The sequence below is a fragment of the Pinus tabuliformis genome, chromosome 5_1 (genome assembly GCF_031772625.1).
Source record: "Pinus tabuliformis cultivar Carrire ecotype Pingquan chromosome 5_1, CPIR1, whole genome shotgun sequence".
In the NCBI taxonomy this organism is placed as follows: Eukaryota; Viridiplantae; Streptophyta; class Pinopsida; order Pinales; family Pinaceae; genus Pinus; species Pinus tabuliformis.
In genome coordinates this window covers 733630064-733644934 of record NC_142305.1, presented here as the reverse complement: position 1 = coordinate 733644934, position 14871 = coordinate 733630064, and the positions used below count along the sequence as shown (strand labels likewise).

The window sequence follows — 14871 nt, the reverse complement described above, 5'->3', positions numbered from 1 at the left end:
CGCCTTATAAACATACTTATTAATCCTCTCCCCTTCAAGACACTAATATTTTGAAGAGCCATGTAAGTTGCTAAATCTAGTTTGGGAATGGACTCTGCCCATTTTGTGCATTTGGATCCTTTAGAGTCAATTTTGTCCCCATATGAAGATCCTAAGGAGGCATTTGCAGTAGATTTGTAATGTCCCCATTTTTATTTTTCTCCATAATACAGCCAGGGTGGATTTCTAGGTCAAGGGATGGCCAGGTCAGTGGAGCAGGTTTATGTCATCTGGGGTCTTGATGGAGTTTTGAGGAGTTTTTATGGGGTTCGATGGCATTCACTTTTCATATTCATCATCATGAGCAGTGCCACACATCTTGTTTTTGGTTCTGTGACTTTCTGATAATTCCTGTAAAACAGGGTTATTATTAGGTATAACTTAATTAATTACGCTCAAGATGGCATTCCGAGGGGAATATTTGACAGAACACCTTAGTGTAGTAGCTCGTTGGAACCAAAATGAAAATATCTATAGGATGGGATGCTGAGAAGTGATTTCTGGTGGCCAAAGAGAGTATGGTGGGCGATTTACCATTTTCCTTGATTAAAAATGACTTTAATTAGTCATTTAATTAAGGAAAAATAATTAATTGGAGGAAATGGGCCAAAAGTGACTTAAGTGAAATAAAATAAAATTAAAAGGTCACTTAAGATAAAGTCAATGGAGGAGCTTCTAGAATAATAATAAAATAAGAAGCTTCTAGAATAATAAGAATAATAATCTTATATAATAATAATAATAAGAATAATAATAAAATAATAAAATAAGATGCTTGGAGATCTATCCATTAGATCAATAAAAGAGGAGGAGGTCATTTTGAGACATCTTGGATTTGATATTTCTTCTTGTATGAGAGGTTGGGAACCCAGTTCTCTATTTCATTGGTAGCCCTAGGACAAAAACCCTCGGGTGATTTAGTGAGATTGGGCGAGTGCCCATCTCCCTTTGGTGAGTTGATCCATAATTCACAGGAGAGCTTAGCAGTGGCAGTGGCAGTTTAGTTTTGGTGGAGGGCCCTTGCAACATGGAGCAGATCCTTGAGGCCAGTTTATCTCAGTTATCTCAACTATTTCTTTTGTTATTCCAGCATGTAAAACCCCAGTTTATACATTATAACAAAAGCTGAGATTATTTCTACTCATTGTATGATTGAATTGCATGCATTCTCTTGTTCTATTTTATACGACAATCTTTTGTTTTTGAATGGAAAATTTATCTGAGTATTTCTGAGTTAAAATTTTGAGAAAACCCCAAATTGTTCCATTTGGGACATTACAGGATCTGAGATGAATGCCGATTGTGAAGCTAGCAAGTGACTCATGTGCACAAAGACCCCTTGCAACACAAACACATGAGCCTAAAATCTCGGATTTAGTTTGATGAAAGGCTAAGAAATTGCGATTTGTAAATACTCGACTTCTTTTGAGATAAAGCGACGTTGGAAATATCACGTTGAAAGATTGTGATCCACAATTGGTTTCTGGTGAGGCAAGGCAACGATGGCTAGGTAAGTCTAGCCACAACAAGAGCCCAACCATCAAATCCATTTATCCGTTTGTAATCTTTACCACTAAATCACAATGCTAGTATGCCCTCCTTTGCATATATTGAGTAAATTTGCTTCCTAGTTGATTTTGACGACATAATTCAACTACTCACCATTTTTCCTTTTCACATAGATTGAACATCATTGAAAATGCTGCGAGTTTGGCTATAATATGCATGTGGATGCTTTGTCTGAGGTTTTCAGAACTCTGGAAGAAAATAATAGTGAAAGGCAGGGAATAATGACCCTTTTATTTGCAAGTTGGCTTTTATTCGTTGTCTGTCAAGTCTATTCATTTAACTTGGTCTTGTTACCACACAAGATAGTAGGGCCTTGGGAGGGGAACCTATGGGATAACTGCTGGCCAAGTGATAACAATGGGACAATGACCCACTGTCACCTCAATCAATATCTCCTGGTCTTTACGGACTTTCACCGATGGGAGGAGTCTTGCTAGGAGAGGAATTACTTGAAAAGGAAAGATCAATGGTTTATGTGTGAAGTGATCCCACTAAGCCCATTCAAGGAGAGGCACAATAATGGTTCAATGCTTCATGAAAGCTAAAGGCTCTCCTAGAAAGACCTCGGATGGAGATCAAGACTTAGGGCTTGACATTTGCAATGATATAGGTATGCCTAAGATCAAGACTCCAAATGTGAGGTAGGACTTCTCAAGAAGCTTTATAAGATGATTTGACACTTCAAATAGGCTCTTTGCTCTTCTTGAGAGACTTACTAAGGACTTACGCTAGACCTAGGGTTTTTAGGGATAATTGTGGGAAGAAATTCCTCCAAGTATTCACTAGGTCAAGGTAAGAGAAAGGAAAGGGTCTCTTATGATTTATTCTATCGAATGCAACAAGCTAGGTTACCCTTCTAGGGAACACTTGAGGCATAAAGATTTATGGAGAATTAACCATGAGAATTCCACCAAAATTTGATATCATCAAGAGGAAACACTAAGGAAGAGTTTTATATGAACAAAATCCCAAAATTCCTTCCCTAAGATAATTCACTTGGCGCCCTAGCTAGCTATCCTAAGAAAGAGGGGTCAAAATTTTCAAGAGGAGAGAAGGAGAAAAGAGAGGTTGATCACCAAATTTCTCGGATCAGTGCCAATCCCTTGGGCTGTGGAGTCTAAGATGATTCAAAATTGATCAAAATTGTCTTTAAACCTTTAACATTTGCCGACTCAAGATTTTCATGGAAGAAAAACAAGATCTCATCCACTAGGAACATTCATTTATCGTCATGCAATGAGTAACATATGCAATTGCCAACCAAATAACCATTTACAATGGTGCTCAACAATTCAGGGCGCAAGAGCATTAACTATTTGCAACAATTCCATACGTTAGACATTATTTCAAGAAAAATTTTCAACAAGAAGAACTTACAAGATGACACTAAGATATATCCAACCATAAACCATGAAGTACCTCCAAAGAAGATCGAAATTCTAGCTCCAAATATCAAAATGCATCAAAGAATCTCCAATAGCGTACCAAGAGAAAAGTGAATTTGTTTACAAGAGAAAGAGCCAAGTGATGATGATGCTCTCTCATAATGAGAGCGAGTTCTATTTATATGAGAGCTTAGAGGTCTAATTTTCTATCCTGATGCCCCTAATATTATAATAATGTGGAAAAATAAGGCCTTGGTCATAAGATGACCAAGTAGCTACAATAAATTATGAATCAATCATCTAATAACTAGTTGAAATGATGTTGTAGGGCCATTGGAAGGCCACGTTGAGTCCTCTAGGTGCCAAGATGAGAGAGAGGGCTCCATGAATGATGGACAAGGGGATGGCCCCTTAATCTCCATGCAAGTCATCATGTGGTGCTCCAAAGTGGTTTTGGGGCACAAACACTGGTTTCATGGGTATCCTAATGAAAGAAAAGCCTGCACAATACTCCAAATGAAGGCTCTGACGATGGTGCTTGCCCTCCCATGTCTCAAGGGTGAGACAAACCTCCTTTGGGCTTCAGATCAACTACCATGATCATGCTAAGCCAGTAGGGGTACACTGTCCAAGTGCATCATCTCACGAATAATGTGGGGCAATGAACAAAATGGTGAAGGAGCTGAGGGTGCCCATGGCATGAAATGATGCTCAAACGCATGATGGAGTCGCATGGCTCTCAACACATCCCCAACAAGTATTAATATGATGCTCTGGTGGCCATGGGCCCCATTTAAGTTACCCAACTCATGATGAAACCACCTGCCAGCCCCATTTAAGTTACCCAACTCATGATGAAACCACCTGCCAGTTACATATAAGATCCCATGCACGTCCTCACTATCAGGTACAATAATTCATTAATGCATCTAAGTGAACCAAGCTTGTTAATCAAGGGCACAAATGAGACTTTATAATGGGTTTCCAAATTTTGGGGCTCTGAGCATGTAATAGTGTTACCTCCCTAGGTAGGAGTGGCTAATAAACAACCCTATTAGGTGTTCCCAACCTCTAAGGGGAAAGACAAGTCCAAGGTACATCCTTTAAGTGATAGGGGTCATCTGAATGGCGATGGAATGGATAGGGACACATTGACACAGGGGTCTCAAGGCCAAATGCCATGGCTCAAGGATGGTAATGAAGAGGGATATCCACATATTTAGGTTTATAGATGTGGGAGGCAACAATCATGGTACATGAGTTACCTTGCCCTTTGTTTTCCACCCTTCATTTGTTTTTTTCTTTTCTTGATTTTTCTTTTTTATTACTGGTTGGGGCTCTAGGAGACGAGAGCATGCTGTGTATGATATAAGCAATTATTACCCCCTTAAGGTGGGGCAATTCATCGCTCACTAGGGGATGGGATGTACATGGGTTCATTTATCCTAAATGATGTGGGGGCACTCTTGAGGCCCTAGGAACTAGTGTGATGGCCATAATAAACGGGTAGATCTCATGTTTGGCTTTTCTCCATGCGTTAATATAATGTCCCGACCATATTTTGCATTTTTTAATATTCTTTTCTTTTGTTTCCTGCTTGTGGCCATGATATGGATTTAACAATTTTTTAACCTCATCAACCTCCAAGGCAACATTTCCAGGCCCGACCCAAACATGTGGACAAGGGAGGGGGTGCACCAGAGCCACAAGGGAGGGGGTGCACCAGAGCCTTGTGGACCTAGTGGTCATGTGGACCCAAAGAGTGAAGATGATGAAATAGGGTTTGTACTGTGTGGAGTTGAGTGAAAAATGTGAAATAGGAAAATGAGACTGGGCTACTAAAATCAAGGTTTCCCAAGTAGAGCCTTTCCTAAGCTATAAGCCAATAAGGGAGATCCCACGGGACTAGGATTGAGGATTAACCCCCCATTTAAGGTGAGGGAACAAAACTATAGTCAAATCCTTCTTCCTTCCAAGTCACCCAATAATCCATGCCCAATGTGCTCAAGGAAAAGAAATCATAAGCACCGGTTTGCAAAATGAAAACGTACCTTTAGGATTGGATGGGCCACCTTCAAACATATGCTCTTAGCAGATGGGCTAGGGGACATATCACTGGCTCAGGGACCTAAGATCAAGTGGCACAACAATTTGGCTACATTGGTGGCTATCAGGGGCTGTTGGCTACCAGCTAAAGATAAATCTAGGAGAAAATTCTCCTATGGGGTCACCCACTTTTGGTGGGGGGTAACATCTGGCTCCAACTGTGACATGAACTCTTTGTAGAGTGCATGAACCATGTACTCGAATGGTAGGTCATGAGAACACCAACAAATACTTTGGGACCGTAGACTTGTATTCTGCACATCACAGACAACGTTGGAAGCATCTATCCTGGGCATACTTTTATTGCCTATCTTTTCATCAAATAATAATAGCCATACATAAAATAAAATCTATTCTGTTATGCAAGTCTAATCTAAATGCATCTATTCTAACATGAGAACATGATATGATGATAGTAGCTATGCAAACATCAATATGCAATGCATTCTGCTTTAGCATTCATATAGTACAATGTCAAGTGTCCAGGAAAGGGGTGATATGACTAGCCTTGATGGGATTAGGCCAAACCTCGTCATCGAGTCTTGCTATGTAATAGTATCCCTCACCAACCTTACCATGGATCTTGATAGGCACTAGGTTTTGTCTACCAACACTACCTCCCCAACCTTGAATTCTTTCAGAGGTTTCCGCACCCACTTCTTGTTCGGTTTATTTTCTATAGTGTTAGGTCTTTTAAGGATATGGACTTGAGGGGGATGAGTGTCCACTGTCAAGGGCGTTAGACTCCTCAAGTTTAGGAAGCTTATCAGTATATGGAAGAAGACCAAGGTCTTCAACATGAGTTGGAAATTGGAGCTCCCTATAAAGACTGAATGGAGTCCTATCAAGCAGTGGGATGGTGGCGTAGGATAAGTCCATTTGAAGTGGACCACCCACTGTGGTGCCACATTTTCTAAACAACAACATTCCCCATACATTAGGTATATTGATAATCCATGAGCACATATATTTCTTCATTCATAGCTAATGCTACTTGGAGGCCTTTGATAAGGCCCTCAATGGGAATGGATCTAGAATCAAAGGCACATACATTCTTATAGTGCTAGGTGATACTTAACTTCAGTTGCTTCATGACTTTAAGTGGCATAATATTTGCGGAGGCCCCCAAATCCAACATGCAATTGTGGAGAAGAAGGTTATTTATGTTTAAGGTCAATAGGAATGGTTCATGGCTAGGATTGGTTTTAGTGAAGTGGATATTTTGAAACATGATAGGCGAGTCCTCTTCATCAAGCCCCAAAGCTTCATTCACTTGCCTTCTTTGGGGGGCTGGGATCTTTACGCTTTCCTTTATGGGAACCTGCAATACTCATTTTACTCACAGCAACACCGACATCAATGTTTAATTCCACTTGTTTACCTTTGGTCTTGTGCTTCGACTCCCCTTTGGGAGGATCATTTTTGGTGTTATCGTTTTTAGGGGGATCCTTCTTCGGGGGTTCCTTAGGAGGAAGATCCTTCCCCTTTGATGTTTTAGAGCTAGAGGAAGATTCTTTGTCATTCTTTCTAAAATATTGCAAGTCTTTAAACCTTCCACTATCCTCTGTATTCAGTATAGTTTCATCTTGTCTTTCCTTAAGTTAAAAGGAAGGATAAGTATATGTGCCACCTAATATAATGTTAAAAGCTTGGGATTCATTGACTACGTTCATTTGCTCACCACCTTCCTCATCTTCACTTCCTTCACTGGAACTATCACTTTGATATTCATCGGAAGATGAGTCCTCTTGTCCCTCTGTATTAGTCGGGGCTAGAGTATTAGGGACATTTCGTTGAGCCTGCTTACCTTCCTCATTATGTTTCTTGACAAAGGGTTTGTTCTTTGAAAGGAAGTGGATCTTTGCCCCTTTTCTAGAGCGGTGAACTTGTTCATATACATATTATCCCTAGCATTCATTTCATCAGATAGTTTATCAATTTTCTTGCACATGGTGACCAATGTTTCTTCAATTTGGTCCTTGACCTTGCTCTTTTTAGTTTCAACCTTGGCCCTAGGGAAATTGAACATTTTAATATGAGTAACATTTAGATTTGTTTCTTATCCCTAACTTGATACATCAGGTGACCTTGGACTGCCTTTAGTACATCAGAGGAGTTGCGAGTGCAGCTCCTATAAAAGCATATCTATCCTATGGGGTCAAAGATTTAGAATCTAAATTTTTTTGTCTAAGAAATCAAATATGTGCCCATAATCTAGACCAAGATTTATCATAGATAATTACTTGTTAACTTGAATGAGCATGCATTTCATTACTTTGTCTATTCTAAACAGATGATCAGAAGCATGGAATTATTTGAGATGTTTAGTGTTGACCTTCTGGAACTATATTTAAAGTTTAGACTACCATTTTTAAGGGTTTTAATCTGGGCCATGGCTATTACGTTTTATTGCTTAAATGGATATGTGACCTTGGTTTGGGTTCTGCTAGCTCTGGCATGCCATTTTGACGGTCACATAAAATTCCATGTTTAGAAGTAATTTTATTTGTGGATTCACTTTCAGACATTGTGGCATTTTAGTGACCATGTCTGCATAATCTGATCCCGGTCGGATCTTTGCCAGGAGAAATTCGACAAACAGCAAAGTTTGATGACCAGCCTGTTGACAACAAGATTGTCAAGAATTCTTCTTTCAATGGTGTGCCAGAAGCTGGATCTAATGCAATGCTAGAAGAGAATGATCTGTACAGAACTAACCAGGACATGATGGCTGCAAATCTTGCACGTAATCATATAGGGCCAATATATGAAAACAGTAAAATGCTGCAGATTAGTGGATTTGCTCGAAAGAGTCAAGATAACATGGCAGATGATAATATTGGATACAATGAATACAATGAAATGCAAGCTCCCAATAGGAATGTATTGCGAGAAACTAGTAACTATTTCAAGGATTGGGGTCAGCCTTTCTCATGGGATACTGATGTTACAAAAGATCCTGGTCATGAAATCATTGATGGAAAACTGCCTGCAAAGGAAGGAGAGGAAAGGATTAAAAACTATGTAAAAGAGGGGGCAAGTGACAGTGAATCAGATGAGGTACTTTACAGTGCAAATGAATTAAGAAAAGGTCGCAGAAGCAGCAAAAGCCAGTCACCAGCAGGCTCTAGATTGAGATCTCGCAGGTTTGATGCAAAACCTGTTTGCCCATAGTTTAGTGCTGAGGTACCATGGCAGGCATCGTTAGTGTCATTCATAATTTTTTTCTTATTATCTGTACAATATGAACAGATCTTTTTGTTTAAATTTATGTTCAATATGGGAGTATGAGATTATTGGATATGACATGGTGTGATTTAATTATCTTGGAAGATCATTAATCACATAGTTTCATTCTAATATTTTTTTCCAAATTTTCACGTGTTCACATGCATGTTTCAGCCGCTCTCCAAGGCATGGCGGGAGCTTGAACAAGTCACCGAGGATAGGAGATAGCAGGAATAGTGATGAAAAAACCAAAGCAATATGTTTGCATTTTGCCAGAGGTGTGTGCCACAAAGGGTCTTCTTGTGAGTTTGTTCATCAAAAGGCCATTGTTAACAATATTGTAGATTATTCTGATGAGGAAAGTGAAAAGAGCAAACAGGAAAAAGAGATGGAACAAGATTTACCGGGGTCTCTTGGTGGTTTTGAACGCTCAATTGTAGTAGATGGCAAGCTCAAGAGTACTTCTCCTGGTGGGCATTCAGGTGGGCATGAGCACCCTGGTGAAAGAGAGGAAAACAACCAGGGGGAAACCAAAAGTGATGATTCTTCTGGGAAAGACAAGAAATCACCAGAATGGGATCTTGATCTCTTTTCAGAGTCGTATTCTGCACATTTAGATAGAGAGATCTTTCAACATTCTCTGCAGAAGAGAGAAAAGTCAGGGGCACAGCCCTTGCCAAGGGATGACTTCAGGCCACTTCCCTTGCGAAAGGAAGACTTTGAACCACAGGCCCTGTCACGAGAAGACACAGAACCATTGCAAAGAGAAGACTCACAAGCACAATATTTACAGTTACGTGGCGAGGATTCACGTGCTCATGGTTTGCCAAGAGAGGAGGTGCACCGTTTATCTTTGGTTCAGGAAGAGATGCAAAGGCTACGTCCACAGCCTTTGCATCTGGAAGCTGTACGGTCACAAGGTTTTCTCCGAGAAGATTTACCGGCACAGCATTTAATTCATGAAGATGTACGTACAAAAGCTTTACATCGGGAAGGTCTATCTACAGAACCTTTTTCCAGAGAAAATCTACATGCACCTTCTTTGCTTCGAGAAGATTTACGTGCACATCCTTTACTTCGTGAAGATTTACGTGCACATACTTTACTTCGTGAAGATTTGCGTAGTCAGCCTTTGTTTAGAGGAGGTGCCTATGGTCGGTCCTTGATTAGGGATGATTTACGAGTACCACCTTCACTTAGGGATGATTACCGACGTGTGAATCTGCTGAGGAAGGATATTCTTCTAGAGCCACTGCTGAGAGGTGATTCACGAGTTCGAGATGAAGACTTGCGATCTTTTCCAATGCTTCGGGATGACTTGCATTTTCAGCATTTACTAAGACAAAATTCTCGAGTTCGTAGTGAAGGTTTATTGCCAAGAGAAGACATGCATCCAAATCCCTTTTCTAGAGAAGATTTGCCTGCTCATCGGCTGAATGCTTCAATGGGAAGATATGAATCAATTCTCTCTAGAAATCCTTCCATCCATCATAGCAGTTCCTTGCCTGTGAACTCATCTTTGTCATCACATGCGAGTTTGAGGAGTAGTTCTGATCCTCTTCGTCTGGGACACTTAACAAGCTCTTCTTTATTTGACAAGCCTTCACAGCATTCTGTTCTGGCAGAACGTCGTGCACCAAACCCAGAGAGTTCTTTCAGTATGAATCCAAACCGCATTGGTCATCCTGAATTACTATTTGCAATGCGAGAGCCACATCCTAGGTCGCCTCTTTCGCCACCAACAGTTTATAGGACTGGATCGCAACCCCAGCCAACACCCTCTGGTTCAAGGCCACTTGGCATATCTGAAGAGTTGCAGGCATACCACTATTCACATGGAGGATTATCTGTACCTGTTCAATCAACTCTCCATACATCTTCCTCTACACCAGGAAGCCAATATGATCCTTTGTATGACAGTATTGAGCCTCCTTTTGGATCTAAGTTATTTGGCTCTAGTGGAGGAGAACATGGTAATGTTACAGGAGCTATGACAGAGTTGGATACTAATCCTCGATTGCAGAATGCTGGCCCTGAACATGATGGTGGTAGGATCAAAACTGGTTTGCTCCGTCAGCCTGATCATAAGTTTGAAGCTGATGGACTTGAAGCAGCTACAGATGCTGAAGTAGGTACAGTTGATAATGAAAACCCCCACCGTGAAGGTGCAAAGGGCTGGAGCCATGGTCATCCATTGGAAGTAGCAACTGCAGGTGCTGGAGAGATTGATGTGGATCAGACACATGCAAATGAGAAAAGCAAAAATATTAAGGAAATGAAGGCATTGAAAGCTTTTAGAACAGCACTGGCAGAGTTTGCAAAAGAAATACTGAAGCCAACATGGCGGGAAGGCCACATGAGCAAGGAGGAATTCAAAACAGTTGTTAAAAAAGCTGTTGATAAGGTTGCAGGGTCACTGCAAAGTCATCAAATACCAAATACTCAAGAGAGAATTGAGCAGTATCTGGAGTCGTCCCGTGTTAAGTTTACAAAACTTGTTGAGGTGCGTTTTCCAAAGTGAAATTTTAGACTACTTGAGCAGTTGTATTGACATCAATATGAGTTCTGATATGTCTAAACAATTTCTCATGCAGGGGTATGTTGAAAAGTATGTCAAAGGTTGAAGTACTCGTATAACCAAATACAAATCATTTATTCCCTGGAGTTTTTTTCTACAACTACATGCCCCGCAGTTGGGTTGGTTGAAGCATTTATGATTTAGAGGTAAGTCAATGCCTCACACTTTCGATTTCAATAGACATTTGGTCTTAAGTGTTAAAACTTAAGATGCATGGGCAAGTTTGTCATAAACAATGTTATGGTGATATTTTCTGAGGAAAAGAAGGGCACAATTGTACAGAACTTTGTGAGAGGTGATGCCCTAAATATCTTAAGAGATTTATGAAAGAGGTGAGTTAAATATATATGTCATCTTTTGAATAGCATCTTTCAGTTTTGACATGAAAGTTGCATAATAGACTCGGTCAAACCTTTGATCTGTATGGGGTCTTATACTTGAAGCTGTTTGGAATGGATTCATGATAATAATTACTCAGAAACAAAACAATGGTGTTATATAGCACACAGTCTTTGATGATTTATTTATGTCATTTGAATTTTAAAGAGATTACACAAACCATTTGTCAGGATACATACAATGCTGAACTGTGTCCTTAGCTTCTGAGGGTGCCCTCATAAGTTTATTATTTAGTTCCTTAGGCATTTGGAACTTTTTTTATTGTCGTTGATGCTATTTAAGACTTTCCCATTTGTCCTATCTGGTTTGATTAATTTTGTAGATATTGTGCTCTATCACTATGTAATATTGGATGTACTTGCAAAGCTTTTGCTTTTGATGTTCTATCTGGCATCAGCATGGCTATCGTAGATTTTTAGGCCTATCTTAAAACGTTTCTTCAAATTTTTAATAATTTCTATGATTTGTTACTTTTGTAACTTAGAAATTTGTGGTCCACATATATTCTTCATCTGAACCATTTGAACATATATGACCATTGAGCTTGTTTTACAGTTTACTGTCTTTGAAACCTTGGCCTGCTTTGGTGAAAGACAATAGCAAATATAAAATAGCTGTTGTTTGTAGGGATCTTGCTCACTTTGTCATAGACATACTGATTGGAAAAATAAGTTCATTGAACTTCCATTGACTATAGTGGGCTGATGGACTACGGCCAAGTCTGCTCAATTGTTAAATTGGAATTACAACCAATCTCTAATAGATATCTTCGTGACTTTGTAAAGAAGGTGGCGAGTTGTAGGATTGGAGTTGTTAGACTGAGATGGTGGCAATTGTAGTTTCTTTGACAGTACTCTCTGTTTAGATTTATCATATGGTTTTCATCTTTGTGATAGCCATGTATATTCTTGATAAGTTATTGTTTATCTTGTCATTAGTCCTGACTCATTGTTGTCCCTTGCTTTTTTGTACAACATAGTGTGGGATATCTCCTTAACTCTCACATCAGATGCATGTTTTCATTGAATGGACTCCATGTCCCTCTTTTTACATTTCTTGAACTTGCATGCATTGTTCACAAATTTCCTTTTGAAAGAAGGCTGCATTCTTTGGAAGGTTGCAATTTGCCCCATCTCTACCATGTCTTGGAAGTCTCCTTTCAAACAGTTTTTTTATTTTGAGCATCACTTTAAGTCAATTGTAAAAACTTTCTAATTTCGGATGTCATAAAAGAGATGATCCAGCCGATATGTACGAGCTACACTAGTTTTCATTTGAGAAAGCTCTGGTACTTTTGATTACCATTCACCTACTATTGTGGTCATTTGTTGAACATTAATAAAATTATGTTATCTTATCGTTATATATTCCTTGGCTTCAAAGTCTTTGATTAAGATGAATTCATTTTTGTTCAAGTCCTTGAGTCAGGCTTTGGCAGGCTGCGAATTTTCATAGGTGTGAAATTTTATGTTGCTTTCAGCTTATGTGGGAAAGGAGTTGGAAAGATACTACTGGAGGAGTGCAGGATTGATACGCTTGTTCAATATGTTGCGCTAACAAGCTTTCTACGACAAGAAATGTCATATCCTTTATGTTTTCTACATGCTGATCTAGAAATCTACTCATCTCCCCATCCCTAAAAAATTTCCTTATCTAATCAGCATTACTTTTCTGGGGTGTCAGTTCTGGATGAATGGGATGGATATGCATGAACATAAATTCTCTCATATAAAAAATGCTGCTTCACGAGCATGTTAACACAGGAAACAACGGTTGGATTGATGACAATGGAAATGATAATCAAACGATCTTCAGATGACTGTCAATGAATACTTTCTGAAGAAACAGTCTTTGAAGGGGATATTTGTACACTGGAAACTGTGTTGGTAGTTGCAATTTGGCAAATTGATGTTTTAACACAACTTTTTGTCATTATTAAATTAATCTATCTATGTATATTTTGATGTATCTATTGCTCTCTCTTATTGTGAAAAAAGTGATAATTCCTTGCCACTAGGATATTCAAACTGGTCATGGCCCTTCGTGCTTCTCCTTTGTCTCTTTGGAGTATTCTTATCCCTAAGAAATCATTGTTTCCACCCTACATTGACCGCCACTCTTGGTTCTTCCATGCCACTTCATTATATGGCTTACCAAACCAGCCCCCCAGCCATATAACTTCTCCTCCCACTTATTGTTACCCTTTCCCTCATGGAGACATTGCAAGAGTTGCGCGGATCATGAAAACTAGTAATGCAAGAAATGAGGGATTTCATGCAGAATTTATCAAGCGTGGTATTGAACCTCTTGCTTTCCATATTGTTGACCTTTTGAATCATGCGATATGTTTCGTCTTTCCTCCTTGGTCTCAAAGCATCATCCATCTCATTTTCAAATCAGGGAACAATTTGGACTCAAATAACTATAGACTTATGATTGGGCACACTTTTACCAAACTTTATGCTATAGTAAACATGAGGATTGGAGAGGCTCAAAGTTCAAGGGTGATTACTAAACCACTTATTACATATCCACACTCAAAGATATTAAGGAAGCTAGCAATTCTCTTCTACAGTCTTTTGTTGTCTCTTGGACCATAGGAAGGCTTTCAATTATGTACAGAGGGACTCCTTGTTTTAAAGTCCTTGTGATACTGGCATCCATGTTTCTCCCATCTCAACTATAATTAATATTTATGACACTGTTATTGGCAAGTTTAATATTCATGACCTGTCTGATTTCGTCGTTAAAAGGGCATCTGGGTGAAGGAAGGTTGCCTCTCATTGACCTTATTTAGTGCTTATATTGATGAACCAACGGTCTTCTTCCAGGATAAACCAAACATTGATGATGGTCACTGCCTAAACTAGGCTTTGATTACTCCTCTTATCTATTGACATTGTCCTCTTGGCCTCTTCTCCCGAGGCTTTGTAGTGGGGACCATATACCCTTGCTGATTTTTGTGATCGTAGGTAGTTGATGGTGAATCTTAGCAAGACTAGGGTCATAATCTTCAATGCATCTAAAAGTGCCATGTCAAATTTTAGTTTCTTTTTCTGTGTATATGAAATCAAGATTGCCGCAGATTACACCTATTTGGGAGCTAATCTCATGGAGTCTAGGGTCAATTTGAGGCTTGTTTCTCCACCCAAACTTAGTAATGGATATGGGTCTCTTCCAATTCTTAAGTGCTAATGCTTCCACACATACTTCTAAGACCTCTCCACTAATATGCTATCTATTTGACATGATCATCACACTAACCATGTTCTATGGGGTAGAGGGTCAGGGGTCCACATTGAGAGAGTATAATTTTTCATGTCACAATTGATGATTTGTTGCAGGGGAACAATCTTACGTGATCTTGTGGAGGTCAAGTTTGCTTCCATCCCATGCACTTTGACAATGTGTTCGAGACTGGTTTCCTTTTTTTGTTGGGTTTCAACATGGTTGGTTTGAATTCAGGGCATGTTAGGTACACTTACCTGGCCTTCTCCTCTCAATGGAGATTCCCTTTACCCTCTTGGATGATGATGATTTCATTGTTTGATCCCCCTTTGCTACTTC

At 39.5% G+C, this 14871-nt stretch overlaps 1 protein-coding gene across 2 annotated transcripts in view; it reads left to right on the top strand.

Moving 5' to 3' along the window:
- Positions 1-13260, top strand: part of LOC149167033 (uncharacterized) — a 105077-nt gene extending 91817 nt beyond the window's left edge. Inside the window, exons 4-7 of one of the 2 annotated variants that reach the window (XR_016260903.1) lie at positions 7684-8245; positions 8502-10830; positions 10922-11051; positions 12785-13260. Coding sequence is in view for 1 of the 2 variants with exons in the window: in XM_089432846.1 (XP_089288972.1) it covers positions 7684-8245; positions 8502-10830; positions 10922-10951 (2921 nt within the window). In the remaining variant the exon portion in view is untranslated. Of the gene's footprint in view, positions 1-7683; positions 8246-8501; positions 10831-10921; positions 11224-12784 lie in introns of those variants that run through there. The other variant, XM_089432846.1, reaches the window with a different exon arrangement.
- Positions 13261-14871: the final 1611 nt, after the last annotated feature.